The following is a 19,990-nucleotide window of genomic DNA, read 5'->3' on the forward strand; positions in this document are numbered from 1 at the left end:
CACTTCATGTCGGCAAACTGGAGTTGATCTGCCAGGTTCTGGGGTGTCTCTTGTAGTTACAAAAGCATCAGACATTCAAAACTCTTCATCACCACTGATATAAGAGCTACATGTTGGAAGTAATCGGGAAGTCTGGGTCTGCTCTTCTTAGGAACAAGGCAGATGGCAGAGGTCTTCTAACGAGCTGGAACTGTGTGTTCCAGCTCCTCCAAGGACCAGTTGAACAGTTCACAGAAGACAGGGCCAGTTGTTTGTTGCAGGTCTCCAGGAGCTTGTTATTACTAATGTTATCAGGACATAATGCTTTGTTGACTTTGGCTATTTGGTGAAGGTAAGCCCTCTAGAACGAGTTCTGCAAAGGTGCCACAATCCTTAAGGCTCATGTTGCAGGGTGTACATTGGTTCTCTGTAGTCCCAGAAAACTTTTTTTCCACCAAGGCCACTCCAGTCCATATTGATATATTTTCCACCTTTTCTTTAGGCTATTTAAGCTTCCTTAATTTGCTTACCTAATTTGAATCAAATTACACTGGATCTTTACATCTATGAAATATGCAAAAGAATTAACATTTTATATGATTTTAATTTCTTTAATTATCCAATATTTACTATTCGAACATGTTTTCAAATATTATACCTTTCTATATTATTAGAACATATTTTCAAATATTATACCTTTCTATATAATATCTTGTTGCGATGTAGTGACACTGACTTTCAATTCGCTAAGTGGCGCTGTCAGGGTCCTGAAACTGCAGTCCTGAAACTGCAGCTCTCCGGCTCTCCGGGGCCTCCGGGGTCTCCGGCTCTGCAAGTTCAAACTATTGAATCCGTCCGACCCAGTGGCGTAACTATAGGAAGTGCAAAGAGTGCAGCTGCACCAGGGCCCGTGGCGAAAGGGGACCCGTCCTCGATCTCAAGTGAGAACTCTACCTGGAGAACTGACCGGCCCCTCGCTCCACGTAAATCACATAAAGTTTAACATATGATCCAGTCCGATCAATTCGCAAACATTTCTCAATTATGGTGTCAGTTATTCTCACCTGCCCAATAAACATTTTAACAATAGTCAGTCTTAACAACAGCAAATAATTCATTTTGCCTCATTTGCCTTTTGCTGAATGAAACGAAACTCGTTTTTATTAAGTAATATTGTTGTGTTGTCAAAGATTCTACAGCCCACCCACACGTTGTGATCGTTTGCCATCCTGTTGTGTTGCATTGCGTTGCGTGTTGAGTAATTGCGGTAAGTAGGCTACCCCATGCCCTTCATTCAAAAACACAAAAGTGGATGCAGGAAGCGGCACGAACGCAAAGAGCAGGATGAAAGGGTGGCAAAGCGAGAAGGGTCCAAACGCAGTGCTCCCTCCTCATAGCCTGGCTGCCAGCCCAACTTTTCCCCGCCCCCAAAAAAATTTGGTCGGGAAGTTGGGTCTGGAGGGTCTCGTATTGGGGACCAACTACACAAAACCAGAATCTGGGCGAACCAATTAAATTGCCAGGGCGGGCTTTATACGATGATGGACAGATGATCAACAGTAACGTAATCACCCACGTCACAAAAGAGCGCTTAAGTTGAAGTTAAATGAATAAATGTAAGTTGAATTCGTTTGGAACAAACATGGCTACCGCTGGAGATCTAGGATGTTATGATACTGCCATCGAGTCTGTTTTAGAAGACATCGACAGCGCATTAATTTTGAAAGAGGAACAGAGAGACGCAATCAAGGCATTTGTCGATGGAAAATATGTTTTTTCCGTCCTTCCTACAGGATTCGGTAAAGGTTTAATTTATCAGCTGGCCCCGATGGAGTTGTAATCCTAAACGGAGAACTTCGTATATGCATTGCCCTTTATTGTTTCACTCAAAAAGGTTGACCGTGTGAACAAGTACTCTCCCTACCCTTAAATTAATTTTACAACACGGCAAAAATCGTTTGTACTCATTCTTCAAGCATACTTCAAGTCTGCTTGTAGTTTAGTTCTGTTGACAACAACTATGCGGTGCTTAACATACTCTGTTGCTCTGATTGGTTGTAGATCTATCCAATTGAGCGAAGAGGCATTTGTTTTCCAGGCTCGTTTGAAACACGCCCTGTAGTCAAAGACCAACGGAGAGTTCTCAGACTCATATTCTGACTAGAATTATGAGTATCACAACGTCAGGCTACCCTCCTCAGGAACTCTCTCCTCAGGCCCCTGAAGCCGGAATTCTCTCCTCAGGACCCTTTTTTCATGTGTAGGCCTATCCGAGGTATTATCGCCACCGCTGGTCGGAGGATACTGTAGGCTATTTATATTAATAGGCTAACTTACATTGAACTTCGGTTTTAGCATAAGTCAATAGTGTTTAACATAGCGGAAATTAGCTAGCATTGCGAAAGAAAGAAAGCACAGGCAGGCAGCAATTAAAAAATCTGGCACCTTATTAAAGAATGAATGCCAAAATGAATTCCAGAATGAATGCGTCCACTGCACAGTAGCCTATCGTTAATCAGGCAGTAGTTAATTTAGTAGGCTACGTTCAGTTCACGTTTACCAAAATTATGAGCGAGTTAATGAACGTGTTCAGACGCAACACTGATAATAAGTACATTTCCATGTGCCTCGCTATGATCAACCAATAATTTCGCCTGACGATAGGTCGGTTAAGGGGTCCGTTGGGGAGATCTGCACTCGGGCCCGCCAAGTCATTGTTACGCCGCTGCGAGGAAGCATTCAAGAAGGTTAATCATGTCAAATGCAAATCAAGGTTTTATTAAACATTTGTGACACATACAAAATTCCAATGAACTTGCTGTAACTTTAAAAAGAGACATGTACCATTCATAACCATTACAAAAAGTACAGAGATTACAAACATGCTATTTTATCCTAAGACAAAGGGTAAGAGAGAAAAAATCATAGTGGATATGCCATTTTTTACAAAGAGTACAATATTGTAATGCGCAGGACACTGAACATAACACTTCAACTGAGGAACTCTGCAATGATATGAACTGAGTCATGGATAGTGAGATGTGTCTGTGAAGGGAAAACATTTTCAGCAAAGGGAACTGATTTCACCCTTGCTGCAACCCCACTTACAGCAAGCGTTGGACAGCCCCACCACCACGTCGCGGCCCTTGCGGTCAGCCGTACGCAGAGCCTCCAGGATCTCCTCTGAGATGATGGAGCGAGCTGGCCTGCTGAGAACAGCTTCCTGTCCGTCTCTGGCCCGACCCTGGACCTCTAGGTCACCAGCCAGCTGAAAGGGACGGTCTGCCACAGAGTCTGCATTCCAGCCCTCAGACGACTCATAATTGTGGGAGCTGAATGGGTCTTCAGAGAGATCCCCTGCAATACAACGTAAAAAAAGACTGCACTGTGATCTCCACCATTACAATGCAGCATGGCATGCATATCTAAGTTGCAGTTGTTCATATAGTAGTTCATATCACTATACTCCAATACCACACACTAAGGGATGGTGGGCAGCTGAGGATTTCAATACAAACTAGATTTATAGGAAAACACGCCCAACACAGAGATGGAAATACAGCTTGATATATACCCAAACACTGTTAGAGACACTTCTGATCCTTAATTTTCTGCTGTGCTTTCCAAGTGCAAAATAGTTGGTTGCATTGGATAAAAGTATCTGCTTAACAATGCCAGTGGATTGGTTACAGATAAACAACCCAGAGACTATTCCAACTATAAAGTAAACCCTGGACAATTGTGAGAAAAAAATAATAAATAATAACTAAGAGGCACCTCTGAAGGTGTCTATTCTTGCACATAAAGACAAAGCCAATGCAAACCAGTCTCACCTTCACTCATGATGGACCTTCTCCAGCGAGAGCCTCCACAGGTGAAGATGACCGCCCGGATGAACTCCCGGCCACACAGCTTCACTCCATACGTGGGGCCTTCTATCGCCTGCACCCCTGCCACCAGCAGAAATACAGCCAGGACTACAGCTTTCCACATCATACCCAGGGAAGTGAACAAAGAGCCAGATGGTGAGACGACAGAACAGATTCTTCAGGTAATACTGCAGTGTTGGCTTGATTGGAGAAGATGTTTGTCTCTCTAGGTTGGTAAATGATGTGACTTTCCCAGTGACCTGGGGTAGGCTTATAAAGGGTTCTCTGGTCCTGTGACGTGTAACATGCGCACACAGGCCCACACCATCGGAGTCACAGATATAAACAAGAGATAGAAAAAGAGACCTTTATGGAGACAAAGCCTAGATCAGAGGTGGAATAATTAACCAATGCAGCCCAAACAGTGCATGATGTCACCATGCACTGTAATCAGATTGAGAGAAGAAAAAAAAATGTGTATCCTCCAGTCATTCACCTAAATCATTTCCCCCTAAAACACTTAGTTTTATAGGTAAACTAGTTTTACAATTACATATTAATATTGTACTTATGTCAGCCATACATGTGATATAGGACTGACCCTTTATGACCCCCCCAAAAAAAATATTTAGCTAGAAAGAAAACAAAAACACACAAAAAGCCTATGGAATCTTTAACCTCTTTTTCTACCATGAGTGGTAATGCATGTTTTATGTTTTCACTTTAGATTTCATCACTGTCCCTGTATTACAGGGGTCCCCAAACTACGGCCCGCCAACGCATTTGGACCGGCCCTCTGAACAATACCAGATTTTTTTTTAAATAAAAAATTAATAAAATAAAAATGAATTTACACTGATTAATATGCATGAGCAAGTCAATGTTTTGATTTCAATAGCAATAAATATGAAAAAAGGTAATTACGATAGTAATAATGCTCTTTTAATAGGCTATATATCCCTTGATATGTACGGATGTACGGTGCATAACAAAATAATAAACTAATCTAGCATCATAAATACATTTAAAATCATAATAGCATCTCAACATTAATACTGGTAGTCACTCCGGCCCATGTAATATTCTGTTAATGTCCGACCCGTCCACAAAAAAGTTTGGGGACCCCTGCTGTATTACTTCAGTTTCCCTTCCAATTCTTTACTCTTTAGTAAGTAGCTGTCATTTCTCCCTGCCCCTCTGAAAGGGAGGTGCACAGAGGTGAAATAGGGGCGTTGAAACAGTGAGACAGCCCCGGTGACATTTACAATGTCAGATAACATAGAAGTCATAATAAGAGTCCAAAAAAGGGCCAGGCCCTATCTTTGTATCCGCTTAGTCAAAGGTCTCTCTTTTTGAAAAGGACAATGGGGTTGTGAATGTAATTAATATGTTGATAAAATACAATTCTAACAACATGGCATTTCAGGGGACATCAAGCAGAATATTCACTTAAACTGACTCAGAGGTGACCTGAGGTGTAAACTTTGAATAATATATATTTTTTCTTTAGAAATTGAGCAGTGTCTGCATATCTGTCACTGTGCCTCTCTGTGCAAGTAAACATGTGCAACTTTGCTTTGAATACCAAAAATAAATGTAACACTTCACAGCCTTATATGGCCATTGCAAACATGTCAAAATAATGTGTCTAGTTCAACGTCAGTGAGGACCACACCATGCATGGTGGCTCATTTCTTGGTATAATAATTTCAGCCGCAAAATACATTTGTGGCTTTTTGTTCAGCATGTGGATCAGTTTCATTCTGGACATGGTTCATTATCATATATATTAAACATATTGAGCTATGTATCATTAAAGTGGCTGCATATTCGCATCATTGTTTCAAGGAGAATAAATCAACATTCAGTCACGATGTAACAAATCATTGTCCTCAGAACGTCATTGACAGGGTCATGCTCCAATGGCCTTTAATATTATGGTATACGCCTTATTTGTTCGTTTCATATTTTTGACTGACAAGTACACTTAGCAAATCACCAGGAGATGCTTTGTATCGACGACGTCGAAGATCCTATTGCCTTTAGACAAGATGGGAGTTGTCTACCAATCACTGCGGGGAAGAGGGCGGGATTAAATCGGGTGGGTAGCAACAGTTGCCCCGGTGAGGACGAGGCGCCATAGCCACGGTAGCCCTGGCGACAAGAACCCAGCAACGAGAATCAACAACAACAGCCCGAATCCTTGAAAAAAATAAAAAGCAAAATTACCGGTGGGAAATTCACGCCGATTCAGAGGTGAAACTCTAAACATCATAGATAGCTTTTGTGTAGACAAAGGTATCAAATGAAAATATTTTCATTGCTGCTGTTGTTTTTTTGCCTGCTGTTTCAGTAGCCATTAATAGCAAACTAGCTGCCAACGTTGGCTAACTAGCTTGATGACATATCCTATTGAAAGTGTTTAGAAACGCATAGCTGTATTGCCCGAGTATGTTATGCCTGTCATGACGCTTGAGCCAGCCACAGTAAATGCCCAGGCCGTTGTTATGACGATGTCAAATGCACGATAGGGGTACAAAATGGCGGGTGCATTGACTAGCAGAGACAAGCTAGCTTGCTAACGTTAGCCAGCTAGCTATCCGTTTGCATAGATACAACTAGCCTGTTGCTGACAAGCTTACTAGCTTGCTAGTTAGCTAGGCTAAATAACGATACCTCGCCAACTGTACAGTGCCTAGCTAGCAAGAACGAATGTTATGTGTTTGACTTTTACCAAATGTTTGGTAGTTATGGTGGTGGTGTCCTAGACACATAGTAGCATAAATAGCCATGAAGATAGTTACACATTGTGTCCGTTATATTGTGAAATAGAGTGCTGGCTTTCATATAACTTGCTGTCTATCTTAAGACTTGCAAAAGTTTGGTTTTTGGGCTCATGAAAGCCACGAAGGCAGAGAAGGATATGGAAAATGTGAAGGGGCGTGACAGTGATGGGCGTGACTTTCAGATACACGGCTGGCTTATCTAAAAGTAACCAATAGTAGGCTACCCCCTTATCTGGAGGTAAAATTTGTGAGAAAGCTATTTATCAATTGAAGTTGGAGAAATGTGCTTGAAAGACTACCGTGATACAGTACGAGTGAAATATGATGTCCTTTGTATATTTGTTTCAAATTTCACAGTCAGACTTGGCTCCCAAGCTGGTTGTAAAATGTCTTTGGCTTTTTTATTTTACCAAGCGTGGTCATAAAACATTAATTTTATAGTAATTCACCCCTGTGGGTGAGCGCGCGCACGTTTGCTTACCATAGTAATATATGTCAAGGTTAGAGGGTATTCAATCAAAGACTGGTCTAAATTTGGATAGAAAACCTAGGGTAACTATTTCTATAGGTCGCTGGTTAAAAAAGCACAATAACAGTCCTGCTACATAGCGTATTGTAAAATTGCTTCAGCAATTATAATATGGGTCAACCCTTTAGACAGAGTTATTGCGAAACCACAGTATGTGGCTGTCAGTGATCGCATTTCAAGTAATGGGACACCGAATGCCTTTTTCCCATCACCCCCCCCCCCCCCCATCTCCAAGCTGCACCACGTTTTGTTCAGGGTGAAGCACAGATAAATGAGGAATGAAATGTATTTGGATTAATTATTGACATTGATTAATTTACCACAAATCATTAATTATGTGTGTAGGCTAGTCATTTAATATGCTTACAACTCAGTGGAGGTGTCACATGTAAATCAACATCCCCATGGTTTATGTCTAGCTTGACTGATGTTCACGTTTCACTCACAATTCACAATGAAGTCTGATTTTAAGATAACTTGTCATTTAACTCGTTTTTGTCCAGCCTGAATCCTTCTTAACTGCTACATTTTTTCCAACTTGTCATCAGTAGTGGATCCCAGAGTAAGTGATGGCCACATCAGGCTACGTGGGGGAGTTGCAGCCAACCAGCCAGCCTCAAGGGACAGGTGTAAGTGTGACAACGGGACAGACATCCACCTCAGACCCCTCCTCACCGCAGTTCCTGGCTGAGATTCAGACCACAGTGACTACCCTGCCTACAACAGCACCTGCAGGACAAACCACTCCCCCTGACCAGGCCCCTCCCACACCCTCTCAGAACACCACTCCGCCCGCTCAGACTCAGTATGTGACTGCGGAAATCCAGAGTTCCCCCACGCAGTCTGGGAATGCCCAGAGCACACCTCAGTACATTGTTGTCACAGTCACAGGTGAGTGTCCAAAATCTCTTTACACCTTTCACCAGTACACACATTAGGCTTGACTGTTAAAAGTTATTTTGTCTCTTCATTGAGCTTTCCCTGAATCATTTCAGTTGCATATCAGAGACCAAACAGATGCCCAATGTAATAGATCCCTTTTTAATGTGTTTTCATAACAAGCTGCATCCACGCATGGTCTGATGGGTGGGGACATTTTTGTGGACCGACAGAACGAGCTATAGACCTCCTGGTCACAGCTAAAAATATTGAGTTAAACAACAGCCCCTGCACTATATCACAGGAAGTGGTCTGACTCAGCTTCAACTTCACGTTCAGACTAACAGAAAATAACTTGCTTTAAAAGAAGAAATTAAGGACGTGTGAAAATGAGCAATCCTTGTTACAACCTAGCTTCCCATGGACTGTTGTCAAAGAGTGTCATATGTTGCGCTGACTGACAGAGCACTGAATATCACAATGGTCTCCCTTTTCCCCACTAACCTCTACTCTTTCCCCTCTTCCATCTCTCCCCCCCCCCCCTAGAGGGGTCTCTCCACTCCAGTGACTCAGTGTCCGACTCCAGCCCCCCCCCAGCCGTGGTGCAGACTGGGGTTCCCACCCAGGTTGTGCAGCAGGTTCAGACAGCCCAACAGGTGCTTTCCCCCCCCACACACCCCACCCTCACATCACACACAAAGCCAACCATATCAGAAACCGCGGTACACAAGACTTGCACAACGTCAACTGATCCAGGATGTGAAATCTAGAATTCTTCGTTTCGCGTTCGGCTGGTTTGTAAAGTTCAAACCTCATCAGGGGTCGTGAGGTGTTGTCTTTGAGGAGAAACCAAGCGGGCAAAGAGGATTTTTTTTTTTTTGCGGTGTCCCGAGAATCAGGAAATGATTAGGGGATGTCATTATGCCACTCTACAGTCTAGATTCAAGTCATGTCACATGCTCCCCGACTGACAGCAAGTCAGGACATGAGTAATATGGGAAGCATAATGTGTGCTGTAATCAACGGTAGCTCTGGACGCTGAGCATGTCTGAACACCCAGACCCAAGGCCGCTAGCTTAGTTTAGCTTGCTTTCGCTTTGAAAAGCTCAGTTTCCTCATCTTATCTTAAATGAGTATACAGACATATCATTTAGGGACTCACACAGCACTTGCTCCCTTTGTGTTTCCCATCAGCAGAGGTCAGTGGTACAGGCCACCTCTCAGATAGCCAAGACTGAACCTGGCACCCAGCTCAATGTCACCAACCTGCAGCCTGTCCACCTGACCCAGGAGGTGAGACACACACACATACACACACACACACACACACTTTGTTTATAGTATTGAACCTCTTAGCAAACTGTTAAACTGCATTGTCCTTTGACTCGTTTGAGGCAGAGGATTCACAGCAGGTGTACAATCTAATACTTCCCGGTTGGTTTAAGGCTAGCGAGCAGAGAAGGAGGGAGACAGTTCTAAGCAGAGACAGAGAGTTAGCAGAGTGGACAGAGAAGAGGACAGAGTACCTGGCATGGGCAGCAGACAGACAAACAGACACCATCCAGGCAGAACTTCGCCCAGCCCACAGCTTGGAACACTCCCCCTACTACCCCCTCCACCTGGGCTTCCAGCCCTTTGCCTTCCCCCTGCCAGTGCTCTCGGTGGGCTGGGAGACGGAGCTGGGCTTATACCCTGCCACAGGCCGGGGCCAGCCCCTGCTCCTGGACCCTGCCTACACACTCAGAGTAGGTCACTGAAGTAGGGGAGATTAAGGAGTGAAACTGGTGGAGAGGTGTTAAAGGGTAACGACATCCTAATTTCAGCCTGAGATTGTCCCTTTCTGGTAAAAAAGAGTTTTGTGTGTGTTTGGTGAGGTGAAGGGGTTAACGATTGTTCCTCCTCAAATGCTCAAAGTGTTAAATGAACGCATGAGACGGTGCAGTCAGTGAAGAAAGAGGCAAACTGGAAGATCACCTATTAAGAAGATGAACGAGTGTGTAATTGCTGTGGGAAGAAACTAAATGACGGATGTGCGTGTGTGTCACTCAGGTGCAGCAGCAGTTGCAGCAGGTTCCAGTACAGCATGTGTACACCAACCAGGTTCAATATGTGGAAGGAGGAGACACCAGCTACACCACCAGTACCATGTAAGTACTTCCTGTCTATCTTTGGCCATGGGTTTCACTAGGGTGACCAGACATCCTCTTTTACCCGGACATGTCCTCTTTTCGGGACCTAAAAAATGTGTCCGTCAGGAATTCCAAAATCATCCGGGATTTTGCCGATATTTGTGTTTCTCTGGGTCTTTCACAAACTAGTTATTACGCCCTTACAAGTTTTGGAAAGGGTATCTCCCTTACGTTCAACTTTCTTGCGCGAGCTCTGACTGTAGAGAGAACTGTCATTGGTGGACCGCCTTCTTAGTGTTGCCAGATGCACGATAATTATCCTCCAAATACAACCATTTTGAGACTTTGGTATGATACTTCGCCATTTCCAATATGACAACACTGAGCACCTTGCCACCTCCACTAGTTGCATTGTTTACAACAGCATGACATCTGCAGCCATGCTGAAATGTAAATGTAAGTTCACAGACAAAAATAAATAAAATACCCATGTTTTCACCTAGGCTGTTAATCTTTTGGAAGCTGAGTGGATGACATGCAGAGCAGGCACTTATCATTATTGCTTTAATATATGGAAAAGACACATTAAAGATAGTAAACAACCACTCAAAGCCACAGAAGCACTGGACTAAATGCCACAAAAAAAGATTTGTTTTACATTTGCACTTTGCAATTTTGTTAAGGTTCAATAAATAAATGATCATATAAGGTCTTTTATTGTGAAACCTCTCAGTTGACGGTTAATATGAAGTTATAGTAAATATAGCTTTTATTGACATGACAAGGGGGGTTCGATTCGGACCGTAGACCTATGTCTGGGTTGAGTGAAATAAAGTGAGACGTGCAGTGCCGTCTTGGTTGAGGCATTGGAAGCCTGTGTCCTTCTGTTAAATCCGAACATAACCTTAGACCATATAAATATCCCTCGGCTACAATCATATAGCCTATGTCATTTGGGACATTTGTAGGCATTTACATTGGCATGGTGCAGCATGCAATAGGCTACACTACCCGCCACCGCCACGACAGTGTCCTCTTTTTCACAAACTCAAATCTGGTCACCCTAGTTTCACTTCTGTTTTGAAAGTAGTCATCTGCTGCAAAAGGGAAAAAAATACAAACCAAAGATGTAGCACTGGGAACTGTTAAGTTTTCTCTTCCTCCTTTTGACTACCTTCCTCCTCATTGTTCCAGTCGTTCCGGAAGCTTCTCCTACACAGACACCCCTTTGTACACCCAGACCACTGCTGCCCCCTACTACGAAGCCCCTCCCTCCTCCGGGTCACCGGCCACCACCCCAGGGACCCCATTGACTGTGTCCGTGACAACGGGCTCAGCGGGTGTGTCCATGTTCGTGGCAGGGACGGGCCAGATCGTGGCTAACCCTGCCACCACCGCCGGGGGAGGGGCCACGGTGGTGACCACTGGAGGCACGGCCAACGGGTCCGGGGAAGGGGCAGGGGCCAACGGTGGCGGGGGCAGCTATGTGATCCAGGGGGGGTACATGCTGGGGGGAGGCGGTGGGGGCAGCAACAGTCAGAGCTACTCACACAATGCCCGTGCGTCTCCTGCCACTGTGAGTATTACAGAGGGAGAGGAGAGTAGCGTGCCGTCGGCAGACAAAAAGGTATGCAGAGACGCCAATCTCCAAAACTGTTCTTACTCACAGTCTCGAAAGAGGGAGGCAGGGGCTGTTTGGGGGACGCACACTGATGATGTCATTGTTGAGTTTTGTCATTCTGAAAGCACAGTTAAAGTCAGTTCTTGTGGACTTTCTGTCAACACGATGGCACAAATTTCATGAACATTTTGGCCAAGAGTTCCTTGTTATTATTGAGGACCTGAGAATGGGATTGATCTGATATAATCGGAATATTCGATCTTTAACTGTGATTTCGTCATCATAGACAATTCAAAGCCAGCCCATGACTTCACCATGTCTCATATCAATGGTGCATGTGATAGATGGGCATCTGTTCCTATCCAAATTCATCATATTGCCCTATATGATAATTGTTGATAAACTCAGCAAACATTCCATTGGTAAATCAAATCATGAATCATTGCATACCCAGATTGTATGCCACGGCACGCAGATGGTGTGTGTCAGTGTGTGTCAGTGTGTGTCAGTGTGTGAGTGATCAAATATGAATATATAACTGTAAATATTTATCGTATGTAAACTGTCATTGTCACATGCTAAGTGAAATCAAGTCGCCAAAGGCATAAATGACCTGCATCTTCTGCACAGCGTATTGCCATTGTTTGATGTGTGTGTGTGTACACGTCAGCGATCTGACTGATCCCTCCAGTCCTCCTGTGTCTCTCTGCCTCCTGGCCAGGTACAGTGGTTACTGGATAACTACGAGACAGCAGAAGGAGTCAGTCTGCCTCGCTCCACCCTCTACTGCCACTACCTGCTGCACTGCCAGGAGCAGAAACTGGAGCCGGTCAACGCCGCCTCGTTCGGCAAACTCATCCGCTCGGTCTTCATGGGGCTGCGGACGCGCCGCCTGGGAACGCGGTGAGCGGCCGAGAGACACACACACACGCATGCTCGTACTGTACACACAAAACGGCGTGGACACATACACCCGTCAGGCCCCAACAGCCACAAATACAGGCTTGCTAATGTCGGTTTGGTGACCTCTGTGTGTGTGTGTGTTTGTTCCAGGGGTAATTCTAAGTACCACTACTACGGCCTGAGGATCAAGGCCAGCTCGTCTCTCATCAGACTGATGGAGGACCAGCAGCACCTGGCCATGAGGCAGCAGCCTTTCTCCCAGAAACAGAGGTGGACCCTCACCGCTTTTACAGCCCTCCGCCGTTTTCACTCCAACCCCTTTCTCCACGTCCCCTAAGTCATTCCCTCCCCCCCCGTCATTCCTTCCATTTTGCAGTTGTATTTCTGAAAGCCTGTGTGCACGTATCTAACCAGTGGTGTGTTAAACCCCCCCCCCAGGTTGAAGCCGGTGCAGAAGGTGGAGGGAATGACCAATGGCACGGCAGCAGGCTCAGGCCAGCAGCAGCAGGGGGCGGGGCTCTCTGACATCAGCGCCCAAGTGCAGCAGTACCAGCAGTTCCTGGGTGAGGGGCGGAGCCTGTTTAGAAAGGACTAGAAGCACCTCTGCAGCTGTTAGACGCTGCCTACGTTTGCCAGCATGAGGGTGGGGAGGCTCCTCGTGAAGGGTATTTGCGTTGTCGTCGTCTGGACCGTGTGTGACACCTCTGTGTGTGTGTGTGTGTCCCAGACGCATCGCGAGCGCTCCCAGAGTTCCCGGACATCGATCTGCAGGGGAAAGCCCTGCCGGAGGACATAGAGCCAGAGCACATCAAAGGCTTCCAGCTGCTCTATCGGGAACACTGTGAGGTGCCTGTCTGTATGTTGCACTGTTCGTTCCTCTGACTGACTGGTTGTGTGGCTGGCTGGCTGGGCTGGCTGGCTCTTTGTAGGTGTATACCACTGTCTGTGTGTCTGGTTTAGGATCTGTTATCTTCTCCATCGATTGACTTAGGGTTCTCGTGCCAGTTTGTTTCGCCTGTCGAACGGGTTGCATTGAGTCCTTGTCTGAGTATTTGTGAGATTGTCTGGACAGCCCTGTGTGTGTGAGTAAGAAAGAGAGAGATACTGAGGTTGTTCCCATCTCCTTTGCTGTAGGCCATCCTGGATGTGATGATCAATCTGCAGTTCACCCTTGTGGAGACCCTGTGGAAGACCTTCTGGAGGTTCAGCCAGAACCAGGCTGGAGACTCAGGCACCCTTGCCGTGTGAGTGAACACACACACACACACTCAAACCCACACACAGTTTTACACGTCGACACAAACGTCGGCACATCTACACACACCCGTATGACAGGCACAGTGAACCTAATGTCCGTTCGGATGTCTTAGGCATGACGAGTCAGAGAAGCGTCTGCCCAAGTCCTGCCTGGTGATCCTGTGTAAGTATGACCCGGTGCTGCGCTGGAGCCGTGACTGTGACAACACGCTGTACCAAGCCCTGGTGGAGATCCTCATCCCTGACGTGCTGCGCCCCATCCCCAGTGAGTTCCTGCCCGTGAAGGAGAGCTTCACAACCTCCACCTTCTCCTCCCCCAAACTCCTGTTCCTCCTTTTCAAACTCCCATCGTCTTTCTCCTCTTCTCCTCCTCCACAGGTGCCTTAACCCAAGCAATCCGCAACTTTGCCAAGAGTCTGGAGAGCTGGCTGACCAATGCTATGATGAACATCCCAGAGGAGATGGTCCGCATCAAGGTGTGTGTTTGTCCGTGTGTGTGCGTGTAAAGCAAAAAACACCAACGGGCATCCTTTCATGTGTCATAAGAGGACGGGGTTCCTCTGCGTTCGCGCCCCCTGACCTCTCCTTACCGACCCCGAATAGGTGACCTCTGCCAGTGCGTTCGCCCAGACCCTGCGGAGGTACACCTCCCTCAACCACCTGGCCCAGGCGGCCCGCGCCGTTCTCCAGAACACCGCCCAGATCAACCAGATGCTCAGCGACCTCAACCGCGTGGACTTTGCCAATGTGCAGGTTAGCTAAACCACGATGCCAACCTAGGGGGGCTTCATTTGTACACGCTGATAGGATGCATTATCTCTCTAATGAGATCAAATCCTAACCACAGTTGGAGGCATCACAGGTCAGATGAGCCTGGTTCCTGACCCCCAATGGGGAACGTGTTAACTCGAACAGGGATGGAGGAACTGGTACTGTGTCTCTACTTCTACCTCCCGTTCTCCTTCTTCACCTCTCCTTCCACACTTTCAGGAACAGGCGTCATGGGTGTGCAGGTGTGAGGACCGCGTGGTGCAGCGGTTGGAGCAGGACTTCAAGCTGACCCTGCAGCAGCAGAACTCCCTGGAGCAGTGGGCTGCCTGGCTGGACGGTGTGGTCTCCCAGGTCCTAAAGCCCTACCAGCACAGCGCCGCCTTCCCCAAGGCCGCCAAACTCTTTCTGCTGAAGTGGTCCTTCTACAGGTGAGGGGCGCTGAGGAGCGCTGGAGTCAAGGGGAACCTTGGGGGAGGGATCGGGGGGACAAGCAGACACGAAGGATGAAGGCTAGGGTAGCACCCTGTCCAAAGCCTCTTTCTCGCTTCCAATACACTTCCTTTCTCCCTTCCACTGAGAAATTGCTCCTCTGACATGAGTCGATTGGTCAACGGCTCATACAGGCTTTAAGGATCTCCCCCTTTCTCCCCTCTATAGCTCCATGGTGATCAGAGACCTGACCCTGCGTAGTGCTGCCAGCTTCGGCTCCTTTCACCTGATCCGGCTGCTCTACGACGAGTACATGTACTACCTGATAGAGCACAGGGTGGCCCAGGCCAAGGGAGAGACGCCCATCGCTGTCATGGGAGAGGTAGCTAAGACACACGCACATCCAGAAGCCTGCTGATACACTACGTGGTCACCATTCTGCTACGACTGGATTGTTCTCACTCGATGATGACACGGGTCTGTCTTTCTTTTCCAGTTTGCCAGTCTGGGCAGGAGTTTGAACCCCTTGGATCCTGACAAAGGTAGCTGGCGCAGTTTCGTCATTGGTATGTTATTGTTGGCCGTTTCTGTAGGTAACCTTCCTACCCTGTGTGTGTGTGTGTGCCTTTCAGAAGAGGAAGAGGAGGAGGAAGAGGAGAGCGACGATGAGAGCCAGGAGCTGTCTCTCCCCTCTGACGGGGCGGGGCTGGGGGAGGAGTCACTGGAGCCCCCAGCCAAGCTGGCCAGAACCGACCAGAGAGTGCTCTTCTCCACAGGCTCGACAGACTGAGCGCACACACACACACACCCTGTCTTTCTCTCTTTGATGAACTCTAACCACTCACTTTATGTACAGTCATACACAAACATCAGCAGACTGATAAGACACTAATTTGTACATAAACACTCACATGCAGATGCTATGTACACACACAAACGCACTCAGAGAGAAAAGTGCTGCGGTCACCTTAAAAGCAAAAATGGGCCCTGCCAGTGTACTCGTACACGCACACACACACACACTCATACAGACACACGAGCCAGTCCCACAACTGCCCACTGTCACTGCTTAAAGCACAGACTCACAGGCATAATTGGGCGCACAATCACTGGCATAGTTGTCATTGGGAACAGGGTGCTCCTCCAACAAAGATGGAAACTTAGAACCTGTCAGAACGAGGAAGTGAAGAAAAACGTATATCACCTGGTGTCTCCTTGTGTGTGGAGTAAGATAAGCAGGGTGACTCTACCAGAATGAATAGCAGGGGTCTGTTCCTCTGTAAGGTATGGCGGACTGTCAGAGCAGCATTCTGGACAGGACACTTAACCTTTGCTCCCCTTCGATAGCTGCTCCTGCTGTCACCAAGTGTCCCAGGAAATGTGGACGTTGTGGGAGATGCTGAGGGAGGTATTGAGGCGTTTAAAGTAAACGGCCGCTCTTAAGTGGCCCACCTCGCTGTCGCTCCTATGTCAATCAACCTCCCCCCCCCCCCGAGCCAATCAGAAGAAGATGGGCCTGCAGGTGTCAGCAGACTGTAATTGAGTCGCTAGTGTGTGTAATTTGTAATGTGTTGCTTGTGTGTGCACTGGGGTCTCGCTGCTGTGCCGTACTTCTAGTTTGAGTGAACGTATGGTTTTTGTGCTGTTGGTGTGTCTGGTTGTATGACTGCGTTAGTTTGTGCTTCAAACGATGTGCTGACTGTTTCTTTGGTGGATATTTTCAAAGGCATTCTGCTGTATATCAGTTTGGGAGAGTATTCTTTTAGAGTTTCTTGTGAAACATGGTTGATTTAGTTTTGCCTTTGTTTTCTTTTGACGAGTGACTGGGGTCTAAAGGTTCCCGTCCTATCCATTCACCTCACATGAACCATCCTTTAAAAGGTGTTTTCATCAACCCCTGGAGCCATGAAAAAGTTCTCCTGATTTTCTAAACTGCACGAAACCCTTCACAACAAGTTAAGGGAAGCTCTTCAAAAACGACTTTGTTCATTATGTGTGTTCCATCTGTTGCCTTTCTTTATCCAGATACATCCATTGGATTGTTTTTCTGTGTTTTTCCCCCCTCATTTCTGTGCCAAATCTGTTTCATTCAGTATGTCTGCCTTTTTGTCTTTCTCATTTGTCTGTGTTGGTGAGGAGGACTGTTCTTGACAGAGTTCTATCAAAATATATCCAATCCTTCTCATTCTGTTGTGTCACTAAGTGAATCTTTGTATGGTGATGTGGTATCACACACTGCAACTATCCTTTTGTGTGTATTTATTGAATGTTTATTGAGTGTGAGCCCTACGTTCGATTTCAGTCCTAATACAGTCAATCTACACATACATCCAGTACACAGGCTATAGAACTGCTGCTGCTCTGCACAGTCAATGATAGCCAGATGAGATTATCTGTCACAGGGTGACTCTTTTTTCAACCTCCAAAATTCCCTGTGGTACAGTGGGGCACCTGTGTGAGATGATGGTGTTTATGGCCACAGGTGTCAGATTGCATGTGAAAGTCCCTGTGTGCCCGTGCCAGTAAGCTGCAGTCAAAGGGGCTTGGTGTGATTCTGAGATTGCTGCTCTTTCTGTACAGTCCTCCACCCACTTCATCCTTTGTGTCTTTGAACCGTACATGCCCCTCCTGCCAATGTGTTTTTTTTCTGTTTCTTCCAACAGTCATATTCATAAAACATTGCCCTACCGCCATTTGCCATTCAAAATCATACTATATTTATATTTACAGATTTGATTTCCTATTTGTGGCTGCGATGCTACAATCTCCACGATGGAGTTTCATTGTGAGGTATCAACCAGCATGTTTTTGACCTCTGAGGAGATTACTGGTACTATCGCTGATGTGACATATCACTCAAAAGACGATCTCTGAATATGGCCATGTTTTTCCAGACTAAAATGTGTTATCATTTTTATATCGTTTATTTATGTAGAAAAACCAGTGAAAGTGGCAGTGTTTCATGAATTTGATCAGTTACAAGAATGACTGTGCCTTTGGAGGTTGTAGAATGCGATTCAGATGTTTTTAATTTGAAAATATATAAATTAAGAGTTTTTAAAATTGCTACGGTCTCAATTGTTTTATTTTCACAAAGACAAGCCGGAAGAGTGCTTCTGTTACACACGCATTCTCCTGGCACAAACAGCAGGCGGTCACATTTCACACCTACGTACACAAAGCCGCATCCTGCCATGTTGCAACACACATGACGAGTCAGCAACACTCTTTGATCTATTACAGAACTCTACCTTCTACTTCTCCTATGCAAAAAAGGGCCAACCTGTCTCGGGTACTTTTCAACATTTCATTTAAATGTATCCATTTGGTAGAGCAGCTGGAGAGTCCAGTAGTCTAGACTCGAGGCCTGGACTAGAAATCTCATTTTATCACTCCTCAATAACCCAAAGGGATCGAGCTTTCTAAATATCACCCCATGCATGTGTTAATCAATCAGCCCTGAATCCTTGCCTGCAGCGACTTCTAGTGGAGTAATTAGGACAGGCAGATCATTCCACAGGAATCAGTTGAGGGTTCAATACAAGAGCCCTGCTCAAGGGTTACAGTGACGACCACGGTGAGTCCCGCGCACACATTAGCACATGCAGCAGTAACAAAACAATCGGACACAAGTTTCAAAATACGTTGACGTTTGCCCTTTTAATTCAACAGAATATTGCTGCTGCTGGTGGTCATTTGTTAACAATATTCACACTGTGCTGCCAAATACAGGCTCGTCAGTGCCCAAGCTGCCATTCGTTCTCAGCGGTATTAATACAAGTCCGACAAAATAAACACCAATACTTTACTATCCTATGAAGAGATACATTAAAACATGACTCCAATCTTAGCCAGTTTCAGTGCAGCCATTTGTCACATGAGCAGGCTATGTGAATCAAAAAGTGATCTAAATGACAAAAAGGGGAGGTAATGACGTCATTTATTGTGAAGTTTTTAAAAACGAGCCATAAAAAATAAAAGCCAAGCATTCAATAAAATGGGGTTGCAGGCCTAGGAGAAACATGACACCATCACTCATATGATCGACAGCTGTCAAGATAAACGAGCATTCCCAAGAGCTGGCTTCCCATTGTAGATATACCCGTGGCTATTGACTAACTTTTCACAATCAATAAAGACATCTCCTGTGCCATCACAAACACTCACACATGCATGTAGCAACATGTTCTTCACATTCAGACACTGTACACAGTCGGCCAAACACATATACAAAGGGAGACGATCAACAATTACAATTAGGAAAATTTCAATTAGACTCCGGTCAGAACAGATTGAGGCCAAGCCATCTGGGCTATGGGAATGTTCTAAATCAAAACAGAAAAAGTTGAGAAGCATATTCATAATGAAGCCATTTAAAAAATGGGATCTTACCATCCACTAATTTATACAAGAAACGCTATTGATGGTAAATGAACATGAATTGCTATAAATGCAGTAATAGGATTAGAAGTCGTTTTACTAGAAGATCTTGTGGTGAACACTTGGGACAGTGGAGTGGTGGTTTAATGAGAGAATCTGATCAGCAGTTTCCAGGGTCAATGTTCTTGATTGGCAGATGGACAGAAGGAAGGAAAGGCTTTGGAAGGGGAGGAGTGGAAGAAAAAGGGGCTCAACCCTGCAGTCCATTCCACCAAACAGCAAAGTGTGGGAAAGGTCTTTGTTCTTTTCACATTTTTTTTAAATTTGTATTTAAAAAGGAGGTGGGTGATGGTCACGGGGATTGCAGTTGTAGCACGGCGTCCCTCATGGAAAAACTCATTATTTTAAAACAAAGACAAAAAAGAAACTTCAAAAGAAGAAGCCCAGTAGCTGTTAGT

The 19,990-nt window shown here is 45.7% G+C and overlaps 2 protein-coding genes across 11 annotated transcripts; one reads left to right on the top strand and one right to left on the bottom strand.

Moving 5' to 3' along the window:
• Nucleotides 1-2,731: 2,731 nt before the first annotated feature.
• Nucleotides 2,732-4,093, bottom strand: rln3a (relaxin 3a). The gene is made up of 2 exons (XM_047038777.1): nt 3,813-4,093; nt 2,732-3,336 (listed from the first exon to the last, which is right to left on the bottom strand). Exons 1-2 carry the CDS (start codon nt 3,973-3,975, stop codon nt 3,044-3,046), a joined length of 456 nt encoding a protein of 151 aa, XP_046894733.1. The 5' UTR covers nt 3,976-4,093; the 3' UTR covers nt 2,732-3,043.
• Nucleotides 4,094-5,955: 1,862 nt separating this feature from the next.
• rfx1a (regulatory factor X, 1a (influences HLA class II expression)) lies at nt 5,956-19,967 on the top strand. Of its 10 annotated transcripts, none has more exons than XM_047039104.1 (18): nt 5,956-6,104; nt 7,712-8,054; nt 8,589-8,698; nt 9,237-9,335; nt 10,092-10,189; nt 11,366-11,798; nt 12,484-12,695; nt 12,846-12,965; nt 13,134-13,258; nt 13,423-13,541; nt 13,830-13,939; nt 14,066-14,217; nt 14,331-14,428; nt 14,556-14,705; nt 14,943-15,151; nt 15,381-15,534; nt 15,649-15,694; nt 15,785-19,967. In XM_047039104.1, exons 2-18 carry the CDS (start codon nt 7,733-7,735, stop codon nt 15,940-15,942), a joined length of 2,715 nt encoding a protein of 904 aa, XP_046895060.1. In that variant the 5' UTR covers nt 5,956-6,104; nt 7,712-7,732; the 3' UTR covers nt 15,943-19,967. The 10 variants fall into 10 exon arrangements, with proteins under 10 accessions (XP_046895060.1, XP_046895063.1, XP_046895064.1 ...); XM_047039107.1 differs by having other exon boundaries at nt 12,514-12,695; XM_047039108.1 differs by having other exon boundaries at nt 12,520-12,695.
• Nucleotides 19,968-19,990: the final 23 nt, after the last annotated feature.

Source organism: Hypomesus transpacificus, chromosome 17, assembly GCF_021917145.1.
Source record: "Hypomesus transpacificus isolate Combined female chromosome 17, fHypTra1, whole genome shotgun sequence".
NCBI lineage: Eukaryota > Metazoa > Chordata > Actinopteri > Osmeriformes > Osmeridae > Hypomesus > Hypomesus transpacificus.

What these genes read in the sequence shown, in the direction of transcription:
- rln3a (XM_047038777.1), bottom strand. Translation starts at nt 3,975, where the DNA reads ATGATGTGGAAAGCTGTAGTCCTGGCTGTATTTCTGCTGGTGGCAGGG. An exon ending in AAGGTCCATCATGAGTGAAG is followed by an intron (nt 3,337 to 3,812) that starts GTGAGACTGGTT and finishes GTTGTATTGCAG; the next exon opens with GGGATCTCTCTGAAGACCCA.
- rfx1a (XM_047039104.1), top strand. Translation starts at nt 7,733, where the DNA reads ATGGCCACATCAGGCTACGTGGGGGAGTTGCAGCCAACCAGCCAGCCT. An exon ending in CGTGCTGCGCCCCATCCCCA is followed by an intron (nt 14,218 to 14,330) that starts GTGAGTTCCTGC and finishes CCTCCTCCACAG; the next exon opens with GTGCCTTAACCCAAGCAATC. An exon ending in AGGAGATGGTCCGCATCAAG is followed by an intron (nt 14,429 to 14,555) that starts GTGTGTGTTTGT and finishes GACCCCGAATAG; the next exon opens with GTGACCTCTGCCAGTGCGTT.